Genomic DNA, 18,069 nt, shown 5'->3' on the forward strand with positions numbered 1-18,069 from the left:
ACGGCGGACGACGACGGACGAAGCATGATGACTATAGGTCATCGGACCCTTCGGGTCCAGATGACCTAAAAAGAGGCAAGCCTAGAAGCTATGAATTCAAAAGAATTATATATATATACATATAAAAAAAAAAACAACGAAAAACTTCTCAAAATTTCCAGAATTCTTTGAGATATCAATGAATTTTCTTTGAACAAAATGAAACTTCAAGCGTTAGCAGCCGCACAAAATGTTATTACCACGAATTAAGCATAACGTTATCTAATAACTACATCTTCCCCCGACTCTCACTAATTGACAGAGATGCAAAAACTACTGTGTTACAGAACATACATAAGTAACAAAAGCATAACTTTTGAGAAAAAGAGAGAGTGCTATGATCAAATTCGAGATTATTAAAACTAACGATGGTTATCTGCATTTGTTTGAGCCTTGAGTTGTTGAGGAGCCCCAAGCCGCTGTCCTACATCTGAGCCTTTGGCCAGCACAGAGACATCCAGCAAGATCATCACCCTCCTACAAATCACAAAAAAAAAGTGCCAAACATGTGATCAAAGGCCAAAATATACAAGGACAAAATCAGGCTTCAGAAAAACCAACATGGTATGTAATTAACATACTGTAATGATTTGAAATCATCAGAGACTCATTAAATGCTGGTTGCACTTTGTTCCTTCAAAAAATTCCTATTAACTAATGATTTTTCTCCATACTTTACGGATGTGAAATCCATGTACGAGTGTCGGAATAAAGCTCCAGTAAAAACTTTAATTTTTCTTTGTACATGGTAATGAGATTTTTCTGATAAACTTAACAATATGTACATGGTAATGAGATTTTTCTGATAAACTTAACAATATTTCTGTGTTTGGTTCTAATCCTAAAAGTAGGTCACATTCTTTTATTATATTTTGAAGTACTATGATGTCTGAAATGTTTTACCAGTTTTATGTTGTATTCTGACACAAATACTCACTTGTCTCCTTGGATAGTGTTGCAGAGATAACGATTCACCTTTATGACAGCTAAATTATCCATGTCACCACTCTCCATCAAACTGTTCAACTGTGTTGCCAACATGGCATCTGTCGAGGTGGAATATTCTTATAACTTCTTTTGCATACACAAGATATAACAACAATCATGTCAAGATTCATCATTTTATAATGATATCCAGATATTACCAGGATTTTTAAACATGTTGAACTGCTTTTAATTAGTGCTGGGATGGTTAGCAATAATGCCGACCAGATAATCAACTCAGACAAACATAACTATAACCAGATAGCAGGATGTCAAAAATATCATTGTAATGAACCCAATTTGCTTACAAGCTGTTCAATATAACCAGTAATATATAACACACAGAAACAGATATGACTAGTAATTAATTTCATTCATGTTTGCCATGTACTTAAAGAATACTTCAACAATAACAAAAATACATAAACAGTAACGAAAGTAAAAGCTCTAATACACATAAAACTTGAATATTTACAATTCCTGTTAAAAGACTCACTCATATTCTTTGACAGATAGAGTAACAATATGTAAAACAATCACTTCCATGATGGTCTAGTTTTCAATCAAGGTTCACTTAGTCAAATCAGGAAATATGGACAACTTCACATAATTAATATTTTCCAGACTGCTACAATGTTCAAGAAAAATGAATGAAGCCAATTAATTGAGTAACTATCTGCACAGACATATTGGCATCAAGACAGCTGAAAAGCTAACCAGTTAACAACATCAGAAGGTTCCAATCAAATTGTGAACAAGATGAGCTGTGGAGGACAATGACGGTGGTTATTGATAGATGAAATGTTAACCAGTTAACACTGTCCGAAGCAACCAATAGGACAGTGAACAAGATATCTGTGTATTCATTCTGGCACTAATATTAATAGCGATAAAGAAACTATCAAATCTGATTATATCTGTTTAATTATTCCTCCACAGCAAGTTAGTAGGATTGGGTTTCCTTACGTGAATAAGACGTCTCTCCATCAGATAAAAGGAGTCTGTATCTGTCAGCAGTTGAGCCTTGTGCAGAGATTCGTTTGGAACTCTGAAATATTAATCAAACATTTATAAACAATCTTGTCATTCAATGATTTTTAAACAGAAGTTTGATTACGACAAGGAACTGCCAAATCAGAAAGTATGATGAGCAGTGTGCCAATAATTTTTATTGACACATCAAGCAAAGCTTCCCTCCATACATACTTTCATCACAGACATAGGTAGGTTTTAGCATAGAACTGCGATTGGGATAAACATTTGTGTTTTGTTTTGATCCTTTCAACATGGTTTTAACTGATCATGACCAAATAGGATATGTTGGCAATACTGCATATATACAAATCATTTCATTGAAGAAAGTAATATTTGTTGAAGCAATTTTCATGACCCAATTCTTTTTGTCACTGCAAAGAATTTCTTCGGTTTTGATGCTCTCACTGATCAATGGAAATTCCCTAACTGATCTATGGAAAGTCCCTCCAGACCATGCCAAAGGACACTAAGTTTGACACAATTTGATCCTTTTTTTGGTCTTCTATGACAACAACTGTTTTGGTCATTGCCTGTCATGTGTTTTCCACAGCCTAAAAATAAAACCAAAATTCTAAACTCTAGACAGGATTATAATTTTGGTCATTGCACCATATTTGTTATATGTTAACATACTTTTAAGGTTTTTTCCACTCATTTGGAAAAGGGCCTTTTTATCTCATTTTGAGAATAAAAATCAGATGGTGGGAAGGAAATTTTAAGGAGTAATCTATGTATTATGGAGTTTTGATATATTATGAAATAAATCCAGTCAGGAATGGGGCCCATATTCAGCTATATTTAGTCCCCAGGAAAAACCCTAGTACCATTCCAAACCAGTAACATCTAAGCTATTGTATCATTTCTGCCTCCCAATGCAATTGATATTGAGGGAAATTTTTATGTACAATAATTTAATGTATATTTGTTAATTTTCTCTTTTAAGACCAGTGACATAAAAGTTACTTACTTAGCAAATCCTCTACTCTGCAGTGGCTCATATTGTCTTTTAAATCATGCACCAGATAACAGTATGAAAATGCACTGATTTTCCAGTTTATATATGTATATACAAGAGAAAGGTACTGAACACCACAATCATCATTGTTAGGGCAAGTCAGCTCTAACATTTCTCTTAATAATAATAATATTTATTCAGGCAAAAAAGACAACAGTGCAGTACAACATAAAAGCATACCTACAATGTACATGTATAGTTACAGAGTGATTATATATATACATTGATATTACAAGATACAAGATGGTAGTGGTATAGTACTTATGCCTATAGTTGAGATGACCCATCAAAACTATAAAAGCTGGAGTCCCTAAAATTATACTGGGTTGTGAGCTGACTAATTATGTTTAACCTTAGGACAGACACGGGTTGCCTCCACAACAATACGATTCTTTCACAATCACAACAGGGAATAAATAATTTCTTCTGTTCCTGATTTACTGTACAACAAACTATCTGTGCTCATTAGTAAGTTTCCGATTAATTGGGTTATGAGCTCATTTCCAACTAAACAATATTCGTATTTTTTCTGTGTATTGTGGTCAAATTTGGGAACTTTTAATAATGTTGCAGAGCAGATCCATTCCACATTTTGACAAAAATATTCACATGACACGTTCTACACCATCATTTATCATCAAGTTAAGTAGCATGTAACAGGAATAGAGTAATATGCTTTCAAAAGGGGTCAGTTAGAACCATCACCATCTGTATGCCACGCTCATGGTCCTTGTAAACTAATTACCAGTAAATTAATAACTGTCGAAGCAATACTTACAAGCACTTGCAAGACAGGGCTGTCAACAGACTCTCCTCCGATGATCGACTGAAAAGAAAGCATAAATAGCCCAATAATTATCATGGGTCTCATCACGCATTGCGATTTTCGGCATACATTGAGAGATCATTATAGACGAGTCCTATGAATATTGTGTAGGTAAAACAACTCACGACCCTTAACTATCAGTCCAATAAACACTAACGGACATTCGGGACAGCACTAGTGATTTTGACTTTCGCCTAATTTAAGCGAGCCAGCCGCATGGATTATCAGGTTTACAGTTACAATATTTGAGTTTAACATCTGATTACCTCAAGAGCCCCTGCTGTCAGTTGTTCGCTCATTTCGTTCCCCTGTTTTGCGCTATTTCTTTATCTTGCTTCGTTGACAAAATGTGTGATTTCCCGCTATTTCGTAATGTTTATTTACGCATGTGCAGATTTACAAACTTCCGGTACCGTCAAAAAGCAAAAAAAAGATTGAAAGGGTGGCTGATTTTAAGGGGTTGATTAAATATGGAACCAAACACTCAAGAAGTCATCTTTAATTTTGGTTAGAAGCTACCTGCGCTATAAAAATAAAATTTAAAATGTTGTATTAGATATTGAGTTATCGCCCTTTCAATTAACTACTTTCGTTTTGCAGTTTCGCAGAACTCAAGAGGACGAACAAAAGGCTTAGGGCGAAGAAATACTTTCCGATTATGTAGATTTTTTTTTCATTTGATCCCAGTTTTCTACATTTATAACATCTTCTCCAGATTTTGAAATACAGGTAAACACAATGTTTGTAATTTTCGTTTATTGTTTACGGTGTTTGTGCGCATGCATATTCATATATGACGCAAATATTAATACATCCATACTGTTGTTCAATAGATTTGGATTTCCTGTTTACAATTGGTAATTGACCTTTTTAAGTGCATATTTCATAGAAAACCAGCTGTCATTGTTCATAAGGTGGTACACTTGATATCTATATGCAATAATGATAATAAAAAAATCAGTAAAATAGAAGCGTTTTAACGTGATGTCTGAAGGAATTGTAGTTTTCCATTTATGAAGTGAACGTTCAATGGTGTTAATGTGATGTTTTTCAATTCAGTAGAATTTATTGGCTTTTTAACATTATTTAAGCATTGTTATGAGCTTTTAAGTTTAGGTTGTTTTTTGTATTGTAATAGATAGAATAACAAATATTTATGATGTTATTGTGGTGTTGCTCTTTATAATGATAGTCAATCCTATTCTACACAAAATCCACAGAAGACCAGTCTTGAGGTAGATCATGGATCAGCACATATTTCTATGCAGGGTATACTTTATGATGATGATGATGTCTATGACCTCTGAACTTTAATCAGGTGCTCATACCAACTTAACTTTTGCAGAAGTAAGAAATAATGATAGGATTATTAAAATGATTAACTTAGAAAGAGAATTATTGAATAGTATAGGAACTTTTCATATTAAATCACTATTTTCAGTCTTCCCAGGTTTCTGATAATTTCTTATTTTGGTTCAGCTTCATGCAAGATGACATGTGTTTTGGAGGATAGGATGAGTGGAGGACTTGAAGATGAGCTATCCTGCCCAGTCTGTCTGGAGTTGTATCAAGATCCAGTTGTTTTACCGTGTCGACACAACTTCTGTAGGGAGTGTCTAAGAGCCCACATACAGCAACTCACAGGAAAGGCAGAACAATTTCCTTGTCCTTTGTGTCAATGTGCTATCAATCTTAAGGATAATCAAATTGCTGAACTACCAAGAAATTTTTCTCTTGCAAATATAATCAGTAAGTTTCAGCTTCTTAAACTTGAATGCACAGAAACAGAAGCTGGATCAAGACTTGAAAATCAAGGTTTTGTATGTGAGACACACAGGCGATCCCTGACTGTATTTTGCAACACCTGTAGCAGTGTGATATGTACCAAGTGTCTCACAGATCACCCAGGCCATCACACACAGGATTTGGAAGATAAAGTCCTGTCTTGTAAAGTAAATAAATTTTTCATTCACTTTGTATCACATATAAATATGAAGTTTGGATGGTTTGGAATAATGAAACAGTTATTATATAGCTGCTGTTGTAAATTCTTATTTTGTCTGTACTTTTAACCACGGACTTGTATATTAGAGTCTATGTTTTAACTAATACAGTACTGTGGGTATGGTGGTATGGTTACATAGGAAAAAAGTTCCTTGATTTTCAAAATTGATATGTCATATACTTGTGTATCTAAAACACCATACTTACTTTTTTCTTCATATTGACGATTTAGAGCCATCAAAAGTGATGACTATCCTAACTGTTTTAAGAGTAGGTTTAATATACTTCTTGGATCAAACAATAGACATATCATGTACTTCACATGTTTGTAGTACAATGTACTATTTTATGGATAACAATATTTCAAGGATGAAGTGAAGCAGTCAGTGTTGCCAAAGATAACTAAACTTACGTACTGTCTAGTCAGTACTCAACAAGATCTCACCAGTCGAAGCAGCAGTATGGAGGCAAGTTTCTATTGCTTAAATAGACATTTTTTCATTAGCACATACTTAATTTTACTGATATAATTTGCTCTTCGATTTTTTTGAAGAGAGCAAGTGATGACAAAAGTAGTAAAGACAACGATTGAACATGGATGACTGCAGTAGACCTGTCTATCTGTAATATAATAGAAGTCAATTGTTAAAAAAAAATTCAATGAAAACAAAATATTTGTTTTTAAGTTTCATAAGCGAACTTAAATAACTATGATTTTTTTCGTGCAAAATCTGTATTTGACACCATGGATCTCCATGTTGTTCTATTTTAATAACAATGCAGTATCTTCATATCAGGAACATATAAGAAATGACTGGAAAGAGGTAATGGACACCTTTGGTATGCTGAGATCAGTTTTAGATCAAAAGGAATCTGAGCTGAGATCCAATTTACAAACCAGGAAAGAAGCTATCCATTCTTACTTTGAAACAGAAATGCAGAAAGTAGACAGTCAGTTGAAATCTCTTAAACAGCTTAAAAATCAAGGGTTGAAAATTCTCCAGCAACACTCTGTCCCAGACACAAATTGGTACCAGGTAAGCTGTTTAGAATGTGATTGAGAATTTTCTTATTTTTAACAATGGCTTATGTCCAGTTATTTACTATACAGCAAGAGTTTAGCCAGTGTTAGCTTGTGTCATATCAAATTATCTTTTTCAGTTACTTTGATATGACATGGATAGGCGTATAATATTCTGTTTATCAGATAACTCGGATTGTAATTTTGTCGTTACAAAAACAATCATGTGACCTGTATGATGTCACAGTATTGTTACTACAAGTGTGTCATGATATTACATGGTTAAACAGCTAGAGCTTTATATATATAATCATGTGATACATTTTTTTTCTGAAAGGTTCAGAATTGTCACTGGAATCACTGTCTGGTTTCATTAAATTCCAAAACTGATTCAGATGACATAGTTGAACATATATTGGTTTGATTACATACATTAAACTCCTCTTGGATTCATTATTATTAAAATGTATGATTCAAACTTGTGAGGATATGAAAATTTGCAGGAGTCCATTAGAAACCTTCATTTGATGTTGGCTGTTTAGTGGATCATTTAGAACAATGATACTCATCCTTCCATGTTTATCCAAGTGATAAGTTATGAAGACAATAACTTGTGGTAGAAATAATTATGCAAGTCAACTATTACAGAAAAAATCAATAGCTTTTGGCAATAGGAAAAGCACTGACAGGAAAAATAAATTACGCAACTTAGAGCTGGAATTAAAAATACAAACGAAGATAATTGTAATTAAAGTTTAATTAATAGGTGATATTCATTAATATATGGCACATGGTATTCAAAATAAGAGGAAAATGGGTAGAAAAGGGTAAACAAAACACAAAACATTTCCTCCGACTTGAACGTAACCAACAAACAAACCAAACTGTGATAGAAGAGTCTGAGATTTTTAAAGGTAATCAAACATTTTTATTCACTATGTGACTTCATTACCAGATCATATCAAAACAACTGATTATATAAATACAGCTTTTTACAAGAAATAAAACAACTAAACAAGTAAATCATGTGATGGCCCTCTGTCAATAACAGAATGTATAGAAGCTGTAAGAAACATGAATCTCAATAAGTCACTGGGATTAGATGGTATACCTGCAGTACAGTGGAGCAGTACAATATACGCCCATCTAATGTAAAAGAAATATCCAGGATTTGTTGTATCAAAAAGAATATGAAAATGCTGTATTAAGTCAAAATGTTGAGAGGGAAAATGATGATTTATATTTAATAATAAATTTATGTTAACCAAGTTTTTAAGAGGTGGGTGGAAAACTGAAAAAAAATCTCTGGACAAGTGCTTAAAATAAAAAAGCAATAACTTTTTGAAATGTTGTTGAATCAAAATATTCCTCATGAGACCACAACCTCATGTTGAGGTTTCCAAGTCTACAAAATCTCAGGGAAATTGGTTGAAAACTGAGGGAGGAGAAATGTGGACAAGAATTTTCTGAAAAGAGCCACAAAAAAATTAAACATGAAGTTCTGATGAGAAAAGCTTCTGGAGGAATAAATTTTCTAGACAAAGAGTCATACTTCAACAGTTTGATATCAAATGGGTCAAAGCACTCTATAAAAAACTCCAGCAAACTTGAAAATTAGACCTTCCTTTTGTCTAAGCAAATAAAGACCTACACATATCTAAATGTAACTAAGACAATATCTAATTGTTACCAAATATAAAGGAAATGCATTCGTTTTACCAAGACACCAAGATATAGTTTAAATTGGGTGTGGGTCTAACAAAGAAGCCTACTACCCAGCTGGAATTTGGAAACATCAAATTTGGGGAACTTAATGTATAAATTATACAGTAAATTACTCAAGGATAAATTCAGACATACCTCTGATTGACAATATGTTTACTATCTGGATAAGTTAAGACATACCTCTGATTGACAATATGTTTACTATCTGGATAAATTCAGACATACCTCTGATTGACAATATGTTTACTATCTGGATAAGTTAAGACATACCTCTGATTGACAATATGTTTACTATCTCTGATTGACAATATGTTTATAAATTCAGACATACCTCTGATTGACAATATGTTTACTATCTGGATAAGTTAAGACATACCTCTGATTGACAATATGTTTACTAATGGCAATTAACAAAGCTGAAAAAAATTTCCAACCTCCAGAAGCGCAAATGACATAACAAAAAATGCATGCTTGATACTGTGTTACCATCTCTCAGGCATTTAGGCCTATACTACTTGTATTGACTTTGAGGTTATGTATTGTATTGGCTTTGACGTTATGTATTGTATAGACTTTGACGTTATGTATTGTATTGACTTTGACGTTATGTATTGTATTGACTTTGACTTTGAGGTTATGTATTGTATTGACTTTGACGTTATGTATTGTATTGAGTTTGACGTTATGTATTGTATTGACTTTGACTTTGAGGTTATGTATTGTATTGACTTTGAGGTTATGTATTGTATTGACCTTGACGTTATGTATTGTATTGGGTTTGATGTTATGTATTGTATTGACCTTGACGTTATGTATTGTATTGACCTTGACGTTATGTATTGTATTGACCTTGACGTTATGTATTGTATTGACCTTGGCGTTATATATTGTATTGACTTTGACGTTATGTATTGTATTGAGTTTGACGTTATGTATTGTATTGACCTTGACGTTATGTATTGTATTGACTTTGAGGTTATGTATTGTATTGACCTTGACATTAAGTATTGTATTGAATTTGACTTTGAGGTTATGTATTGTATTGACTTTGACTTTGAGGTTATGTATTGTATTGACTTTGAGGTTATGTATTGTATTGACTTTGAGGTTATGTATTGTATTGACTTTGACTTTGAGGTTATGTATTGTATTGACCTTGACATTATGTATTGTATTGAATTTGACTTTGAGGTTATGTATTGTATTGACCTTGACATTAAGTATTGTATTGAATTTGACTTTGAGGTTATGTATTGTATTGACTTTGAGGTTATGTATTGTATTGACTTTGAGGTTATGTATTGTATTGACTTTGACTTTAAGGTTATGTATTGTATTAACTTTGAGGTTATGTATTGTATTGACTTTGACTTTGAGGTTATGTATTGTATTGACTTTGACTTTAAGGTTATGTATTGTATTAACTTTGAGGTTATGTATTGTATTGACTTTGACTTTAAGGTTATGTATTGTATTGACTTTGAGGTTATGTATTGTATTGACTTTAAGGTAATGTATTGTATTGACTTTGAGGTTATGTATTGTATTGACTTTGAGGTTATGTATTGTATTGACCTTGATGTTATGTATTGTATTGACTTTGACGTTGTTTTTATAGAAACTGTGTTTCTGATATCATCACTTTATCTTTGTAATAGACATAGTAACAACACGAGGCCTGTTGTCTGTCTTATTCACATGTAACTAATGATACACTTCCATTTCATTGTTAAGAAGCCATTTTAAGAATGATTTGTAAAGTACTTCTGAATATACTTCTTTGATTTACAATTCCTCTCTACTACCTTTTTTTTCAACCTTAAATGTTCTTTCTGCTCTGTAAACATATTGATATGAATACAAGAAACAAGGTTGTTTTATGTCAGTTATGTTCTTTCTTTTGCCCTTTTTTCACAAACTTCTACATCTATTCAGTTTTTTTAATTCATTTCATCATTTATTTAAAAATTGAAATGCATACAAGATCGTGAAAAAAATATTCATGTGCCTGAGAGTAGGAAACCCTGCTATGTGAATGCATATGTTATGTCTTTGTTTGTGTCGCTGTCTATTTTTCATTCATTCATTCAATTTATTTTTCAGTGAGCCATCCGACTCAAAGGTTAAATAGCAAACACATAATTACATAATGTGGTACAAATATGAAAGAATGTTATACAAATTAGGTTAAATGGAGAGTAAGCTTACAATGATGCTGTATTGTACAATTCGTTCTATCAATCACTTAATTTTATGCATTTCCTTGAGGCACAATATAGATATTTCCCTAAATTACATGTTTGTACTCTAAAACAATGAATGGTGGGTATGCTAGATTAAAGAATAAATGTGTTTGCTTTCTTATGATTCCAGTATATATAAGTGAGAACCCCCTTTGTGAGGATTTGACCACTATAAGCCTGAGACTTACATTGACTTTTTTTTACCCTTTCAGGCATTTAAACAGTACACAGAACTGTAAGTATATTGTAGGATAAAGACTTATAATCAGTAAGTTTTAAGTGTAGAAGGCTTTTAATTAGTACACAAAACTGTATATATATATATATATGTTGAAGGCTTTTAACCAGTACAGAGGTCTACAAGTATATATAAGTATATGTTGAAAGATTTTAACCAGTACAGAGGACTGTAAGTATATGTTGAGGGATTTTAACCTGTACAGAGGACTGTAAGTATATGTTGAGGGATTTTAACCAGTACAGAGGACTGTATGTGTTGAAAGATTTTAACCAGTACAGAGGACTGTAAGTATATGTTGAGGGATTTTAACCAGTACAGAGGACTGTAAGTATATGTTGAGGGATTTTAACCAGTACAGAGGACTGTAAGTATATGTTGAGGGATTTTAACCTGTACAGAGGACTGTAAGTATATGTTGAGGGATTTTAACCTGTACAGAGGACTGTAAGTATATGTTGAAGGCTTTTAACCAGTACAAAGGTCTATAAGTATATATAAGTATATGTTGAGGGATTTTAACCTGTACAGAGGACTGTAAGTATATGTTGAGGGATTTTAACCTGTACAGAAGACTGTAAGTATGTGTTGAGGGATTTTAACCAGTACAGAGGACTGTAAGTATATGTTGAGGGATTTTAACCTGTACAGAGGACTGTAAGTATATGTTGAGGGATTTTAACCTGTACAGAGGACTGTAAGTATATGTTGAGGGATTTTAACCAGTACAGAAGACTGTAAGTATATATTAGAGTTTGATTGTCTGCCTTGAGACAGCTGTAAATCAGTTGCTATTGGTATATTGTCAGCTTATTAAGATTTTAAACATTTTTACAATCACAGATCATCAGTATGATGTAATTTATGAGGATTAACAGAGTGAACTTATTTATAGAGTCTTCTCCCTTATTTTATACAAAAACAATAACCAGATCGTGTCCTTGCCTGTCATTTTCAAGTGAAACTCACTTTCTTTGATGGTCATTGATGAAGAATGCACAGGAGGTCATGAATTATATTTTGTTGGAGGCATTTACATAGGAAACATGAAATCTCTTGTAAATGTTAGACTTGAGGCTACAGCTGAGTTGGAGGTGTATGAGCCACTAGCTACAGTTCACATGAACAAAGGCAGTCTGAATGCTGTACACTCAAAACAAGGCATCTGTGATACATTGCGGAGGATAGCTGAGGACCTGGATAAAATAGATCTTTCCTCTAGTCAACATTCAGGTACAGTGGAATGTCTGTGATTAAGGGGGATAATAGGGGACCTGAAAAATATAAATATCTCCACCAGTAAACAATCAGGTACTGTCTGTCATTAAGGAGTATAGCCAGGGACCTGGACTAAGTAAACCTCTCTACCAGTAAACAATCAGGTACTGTCTGTCATTAAGGAGTATAGCCGGGGACCTGGACTAAGTAAACCTCTCTACCAGTAAACAATCAGGTACAGTTGACTGTCATTAAGGAGTATAGCCGGGGACCTGGACTAAGTAGACCTCTCCACCAGTAAACAATCAGGTACGGTCTGTCATTAAAGACTATAGCGGGGACCTGGACTAAGTAGACCTCTCCACCAGTAAACAATCAGGTACAGTCGACTGTCATTAAGGAGTATAGCGGGGACCTGGACTAAGTAAACCTCTCTACCAGTAAACAATCAGGTACAGTCGACTGTCATTAAGGAGTATAGCCGGGGACCTGGACTAAGTAAACCTCTCCACCAGTAAACAATCAGGTACAGTCGACTGTCATTAAGGAGTATAGCAGGGACCTGGACTAAGTAAACCTCTCTACCAGTAAACAATCAGGTACAGTCGACTGTCATTAAGGAGTATAGCGGGGACCTGGACTAAGTAGACCTCTCTACCAGTAAACAATCAGGTACAGTCGACTGTCATTAAGGAGTATAGCCGGGGACCTGGACTAAGTAAACCTCTCTACCAGTAAACAATCAGGTACAGTCGACTGTCATTAAGGAGTATAGCGGGGACCTGGACTAAGTAAACCTCTCCACCAGTAAACAATCAGGTACAGTCGACTGTCATTAAGGAGTATAGCGGGGTACCTGGACTAAGTAGACCTCTCCACCAGTAAACAATCAGGTACAGTCGACTGTCATTAAGGAGTATACAGTAAACAATCAGGTGGACATTAAAGTATAGCGGGGACCTCTCTCACCAGTAAACAATCAGGTACAGTCGACTGGGAGTATAGCCGGGGGGGACCTGGACTAAGTAAACCTCTCTACCAGTAAACAATCAGGTACAGTCGACTGTCATTAACGAGTATAGGCGGGGACCTGGACTAAGTAAACCTCTCTACCAGTAAACAATCAGGTACAGTCGACTGTCATTAACGAGTATAGGCGGGGACCTGGACTAAGTAAACCTCTCTACCAGTAAACAATCAGGTACAGTCGACTGTCATTAACGAGTATAGCCGGGGACCTGGACTAAGAAAACCTCTCTACCAGTAAACAATCAGGTACAGTCGACTGTCATTAAGGAGTATAGCGGGGACCTGGACTAAGTAGACCTCTCTACCAGTAAACAATCAGGTACAGTCGACTGTCATTAAGGAGTATAGCCGGGGACCTGGACTAAGTAGACCTCTCCACCAGTAAACAATCAGGTACAGTCGACTGTCATTAAGGAGTATAGCGGGGACCTGGACTAAGTAGACCTCTCCACCAGTAAACAATCAGGTACAGTCGACTGTCATTCTGTGTCTTATTTAAATAAACCTCTCTACCAGTAAACAATCAGGTACAGTCGACTGTCATTAAGGAGTATTATAACAAACCTCTCTACCAGTAAACAATCAGGTACAGTCGACTGTCATTAAGGAGTATAGCGCGGTACCTGAACAAAGAAAACCTATCAAACAGTAAACAATCAGGTACAGTCAACTGTCAATAAGGAGTATAGCGGGGACCTGGACAAAGTAAAACTCTAAACCAGTAAACAATCAGGTACAGTCTGTGACAGTCATTAAATATATTTCCCAGTGATATGTATGATACTGATTTGATGATTGATAGGTCCATAATTATTTATATTAAACATTAACTGTTACAGCAGCCACATGCCATACTTATTCCATTTTTTTGGGGTGATGTTGTTAAAATGTTCAGGTATGTGGAAAAAAACCCATTTCCAAAAAAAAAAAACATACCCAGAACAAGGAAAATAAGAAAGACTTTAATTAACAAGTGTACATACATGTTTAATGATATCATTATATTTTCTCAGGAAAGACAATGGTTGTGGAATGTGTAGGTCAAGATGTAAGTGTAATTATATTTCATCAGTCTATGTAATTCCTTGTCCTTACCCTGGTAATTGATATTTGCACTTCTCTAGTTTGACAAGAAATAAGTTGCAAAGCCTTTCTCCTCTCTATACACATGGAAGTCAAGGGTGTAAATGAAACAAGATAGTTAATCTTCATTTGCCTATAGATTAATTACTTATTCATTATGTTACCTTGAATATGTTTATATTTACTCTCGCATTGCAAAGCAATCCTGTTTTAAATTATTTTTGAAAATATGTGGTTGTCAAATTTATTTATATAGATCAAGTAAAGTATGCAGTAACTCCAAATATACTTTTGATTCACATACAGAAAATTAAAAAAAAAAACATAAATGCATCAAACCATTATCTTGTACTTTAGATTGATGTGCACATGAAGTCCAAGGTGGCACTGGAGAGGATAAGAAAGCATACCAGTAATTCAGGTCGTTTAACTAGTAATGGCTCTGATTCTCCGACATCGAAGACTCGGGATCGTAATATGAAGAAAGAAGCAGATTTGAGATGTCAACAGGTTGAAGATGCTGAGAAACCCGGAAATGAATCGACTTTAAGATATACTGACAAAAGGACACAGCAAAGTTTTATCAAGAAAATGTTGTCAAAGTCGTTGGAGAAACAGTCAGAGGTTTTCATAGTTTCAAATAGTTGGATAGGAAAATGTCAGACTTTCCTAAACAAGAAAGAAGGAGATGGAATTCATCCAGGCCCTGTAGACAATTCTCCCATCATGGAAACTGATGATAGCTTGAGTTCAGACTTGCTGGAGGGATATGACTTTGTGGCCATCAACGAATCTGGTTGGACAAGAATTGTTGATTGGTTCGGGCTTAAGGATGGACAAAAGCCAATAAGACGTAAGGTCATTTCTGAAGGACTACTCACAGGAGCACTAAGTGTCGAGCTCTATCCAATGAGGGTTGTTCTTGTATATGCAGGTCAAAAGTTCAATCAGTGCTATAGTAAAACAGATTCTCTTGGTTTTTTAAAGCAGGAATTCCACAGAATATTTAATCTTTGTGATAAAGATTTGCAAATGAAAATTAAAGTAGGAGGTATTAAAATAAACTACTGGATAGACCTTTCAAGGGAGGCAAATAGCTGCTCTCTAAAGGATGCTGGGATAACACACGGAACGGAAATCCATTGTGATATTGAATGAATAGATGCAAAAACTGTTTTCAATGCTGGTTTGGGAAGGTAAAGCACTAATAAATCCTAAACTACCTCGTGCCTTTTTTGTCTTAAATTATAATATTAGTAAAATTTTCTATTGAATCAAAATGTGTTGATTGCATGTGTATCTTTAATGAAACTGACATAGTTTACATACAGTAGATATGGTGTAAATGAATACATTTTTGTATTTTTTTCCTGAAATTAATTGCTTTGAAAACTTCCTGACACATTAGGTAAAAAGTAGTGTAAAATGACAAGTTCAACCAAGTTATAGATGAGATGTATGAAATCAACATTTACATAGATCTTGATAAAAAATACATAATTAATGCGATGCAGGTAAATCCACAATATACTTAGCCATGCTGTCACTTGATTGTTACATGGTATAAGTATTTTACATTGCTTTGTATATTGCTCTCAAAAAAACGTGTTTGCTGTGTATTCATAGGATCATATTTCTTCAATATTGACAATAAACAATCTTGTTAGGTTTTGTATACATTACGTTTATCTATATAAACATTAGAAATAATGGTGATCACCTTTATTATATACTATACCTGCAGTCAATTGAAAACTTTAGAAATTCATTACTGATATTGGTATGTATACAAATATTTTTAAAAATCTGATGATTTGATTGTTAAGTTATTACTTGCAATATATTTAAAACACAATAAACTGCTTGGTAAAAGATTCATGATGAACAATATATTCAGACAATTATAAACAGCATGGTGATATTTCTATGATGTAGAAATTAAAACGTTATAAACAATATTGTGATAAATTCATAAATAATATTTAAAACCTTATAAACAGCATGGTGATATTTCTATGATGTAGAAATTAAAACGTTATAAACAATATTGTGATAAATTCATAAATAATATTTAAAACATAAACAGCATGGTGATAGATTCATGATGAACAATATTTTTGAAACAAAAACAATAAAAAAAGGTGATAAATTCATGATTTACAATTTATCGAAAACAAAGAACATTGAGATTAATTCATGATTAACAATATATTTAAAACATTATAAAGAGCGTGATGTACAATATCAGGGGTTACGATCACTTTCTCTCTCCTCACCCCTGGAACTTGTCATGCCAAAAATTGAAGGCACAAGCGAAATAAGTTGATTGGTTCCAGGAGAAAATAAAATAACCAATCACAGGCTGACATGCTCCTTTTGAAGATTACAAACTAGCTACCGTTATGCGTTCTTGAGATTCGTGTGATGAACATCAGAGGATCAAACTAGTCTTGTCAACAAGGTCTTGCTCATTGTAACCCCTGCAGTATCAAGGTAAATATTTATTGAAAACAAAGAACATTGAGATGAATTCATGATTAACAATACATTTAAAACATTATAAAGAGAGTGGTGATAATTTCATGATGTACAATATATTTCATCCTCGATTCTCTAGTGGTTACGATCACTTTCGCTCTCCTCACCCCTGGAACATATCATGGTAAAATTGAAGGCGTATGCAAGGTAATTTGATTGGTTCCAGGAGAAAAAAGACCAATCACAGCCTTATACGTTCCTTTTGAAGATTACAAACACGCTACGGTTATGTGACCTCGAGATTCGTTTGATGTACATCAGAGGATCAAACTAAGTCTTTTCATTTTGTCCACAGGGTGTTGCTCATGGAACCTTCAATTTTGCCATGATATGTTCCAGGGTTGTAGAGAGTAAAAGTGATTGTAACCCCTGGAGTATCCGGGAAAATACCTTTAAAACATAAACAACATTGTGATAAATTTATGATTCAGAATTTGTTGGAAACATTAAGATAAATTCATGATGTACAATATGTTCAAAACATTATAAAGAGCGTGGTTATAAATTCATGTTTGACCTATATTTATTTGTGTGGGAAGTGTTCAGAAAATTATGCTTTCAGCGCTCGATCCTTAACCTGTTTACACATGTATTTACCAGGAGAATAACTGCTATCTATACATGTATCTAATTACCGTCTACATTTTTCTTTTTTGCTTTTTTTTTGTGCCTATATTGCCCCTTCTTACTGTCCTCCTGTCTTGAAAAGTGTTTTGTTTCTTCCTGAAAGTTATATAATTGAAACTCGTGAGAGGAAAGCAAGCAAGCCATGTCCACAGGTACACGGGGTCAGAATGTTATTTTCTAGTATGATAATTAAGCGGTCTTTAAAGTGAATAGACAGTATTACAAGTCTAACTAATAGAAGGAACAAGTAAAGATATATCTAAGAAATGTCCTCGAAGAACATATCCCCTCAATAACCAAACTACCACCAGCGATCACTACGGACTGACGGGCACGGAAACTTCAAATCGTTCAAGGTGTTGCCATAATACATTAAAATGGCTTTGCTAGCTAGAGTGAAACATTGATTGGACAGGGAATCGGACATGGGTAACACGATAATCC

General features: G+C 34.1%; 2 protein-coding genes across 3 annotated transcripts; one reads left to right on the forward strand and one right to left on the reverse strand.

Moving 5' to 3' along the window:
* Positions 1 to 406: 406 nt before the first annotated feature.
* LOC132565171 (replication protein A 70 kDa DNA-binding subunit-like) lies at positions 407 to 4,255 on the reverse strand (the record flags this gene model as incomplete). Its single annotated transcript, XM_060229798.1, has 5 exons — positions 4,166 to 4,255; positions 3,852 to 3,899; positions 1,990 to 2,071; positions 977 to 1,085; positions 407 to 516 (listed from the first exon to the last, which is right to left on the reverse strand). Coding segments are annotated over exons 1-5 (382 nt in total), but the record flags the coding sequence as incomplete, so codon positions are not given.
* A 263-nt stretch (positions 4,256 to 4,518) lies between these two features.
* On the forward strand, positions 4,519 to 15,740 carry LOC132565167 (uncharacterized). 2 transcript variants are annotated; one of them, XM_060229788.1, is made up of 8 exons: positions 4,519 to 4,628; positions 5,379 to 5,851; positions 6,272 to 6,370; positions 6,701 to 6,940; positions 11,105 to 11,127; positions 12,200 to 12,363; positions 14,391 to 14,425; positions 14,818 to 15,740. In XM_060229788.1, the coding sequence occupies exons 2-8, from the start codon at positions 5,390 to 5,392 to the stop codon at positions 15,616 to 15,618; spliced, it is 1,824 nt and encodes a 607-aa protein (XP_060085771.1). In that variant the 5' UTR covers positions 4,519 to 4,628; positions 5,379 to 5,389; the 3' UTR covers positions 15,619 to 15,740. The 2 variants fall into 2 exon arrangements, with proteins under 2 accessions (XP_060085771.1, XP_060085772.1); XM_060229789.1 differs by lacking the exon at positions 4,519 to 4,628 and adding an exon at positions 4,717 to 4,756.
* Positions 15,741 to 18,069: the final 2,329 nt, after the last annotated feature.

Source organism: Ylistrum balloti, unplaced genomic scaffold, assembly GCF_031769215.1.
Source record: "Ylistrum balloti isolate Yb309-2 unplaced genomic scaffold, AGI_CSIRO_Ybal_v1 Utg369700, whole genome shotgun sequence".
Taxonomy (NCBI): Eukaryota; Metazoa; Mollusca; class Bivalvia; order Pectinida; family Pectinidae; genus Ylistrum; species Ylistrum balloti.

What these genes read in the sequence shown, in the direction of transcription:
- LOC132565167 (XM_060229788.1), top strand. Translation starts at nt 5,390, where the DNA reads ATGACATGTGTTTTGGAGGATAGGATGAGTGGAGGACTTGAAGATGAG. An exon ending in ATAAAGTCCTGTCTTGTAAA is followed by an intron (nt 5,852 to 6,271) that starts GTAAATAAATTT and finishes CAATATTTCAAG; the next exon opens with GATGAAGTGAAGCAGTCAGT. An exon ending in GTCGAAGCAGCAGTATGGAG is followed by an intron (nt 6,371 to 6,700) that starts GCAAGTTTCTAT and finishes TCTTCATATCAG; the next exon opens with GAACATATAAGAAATGACTG.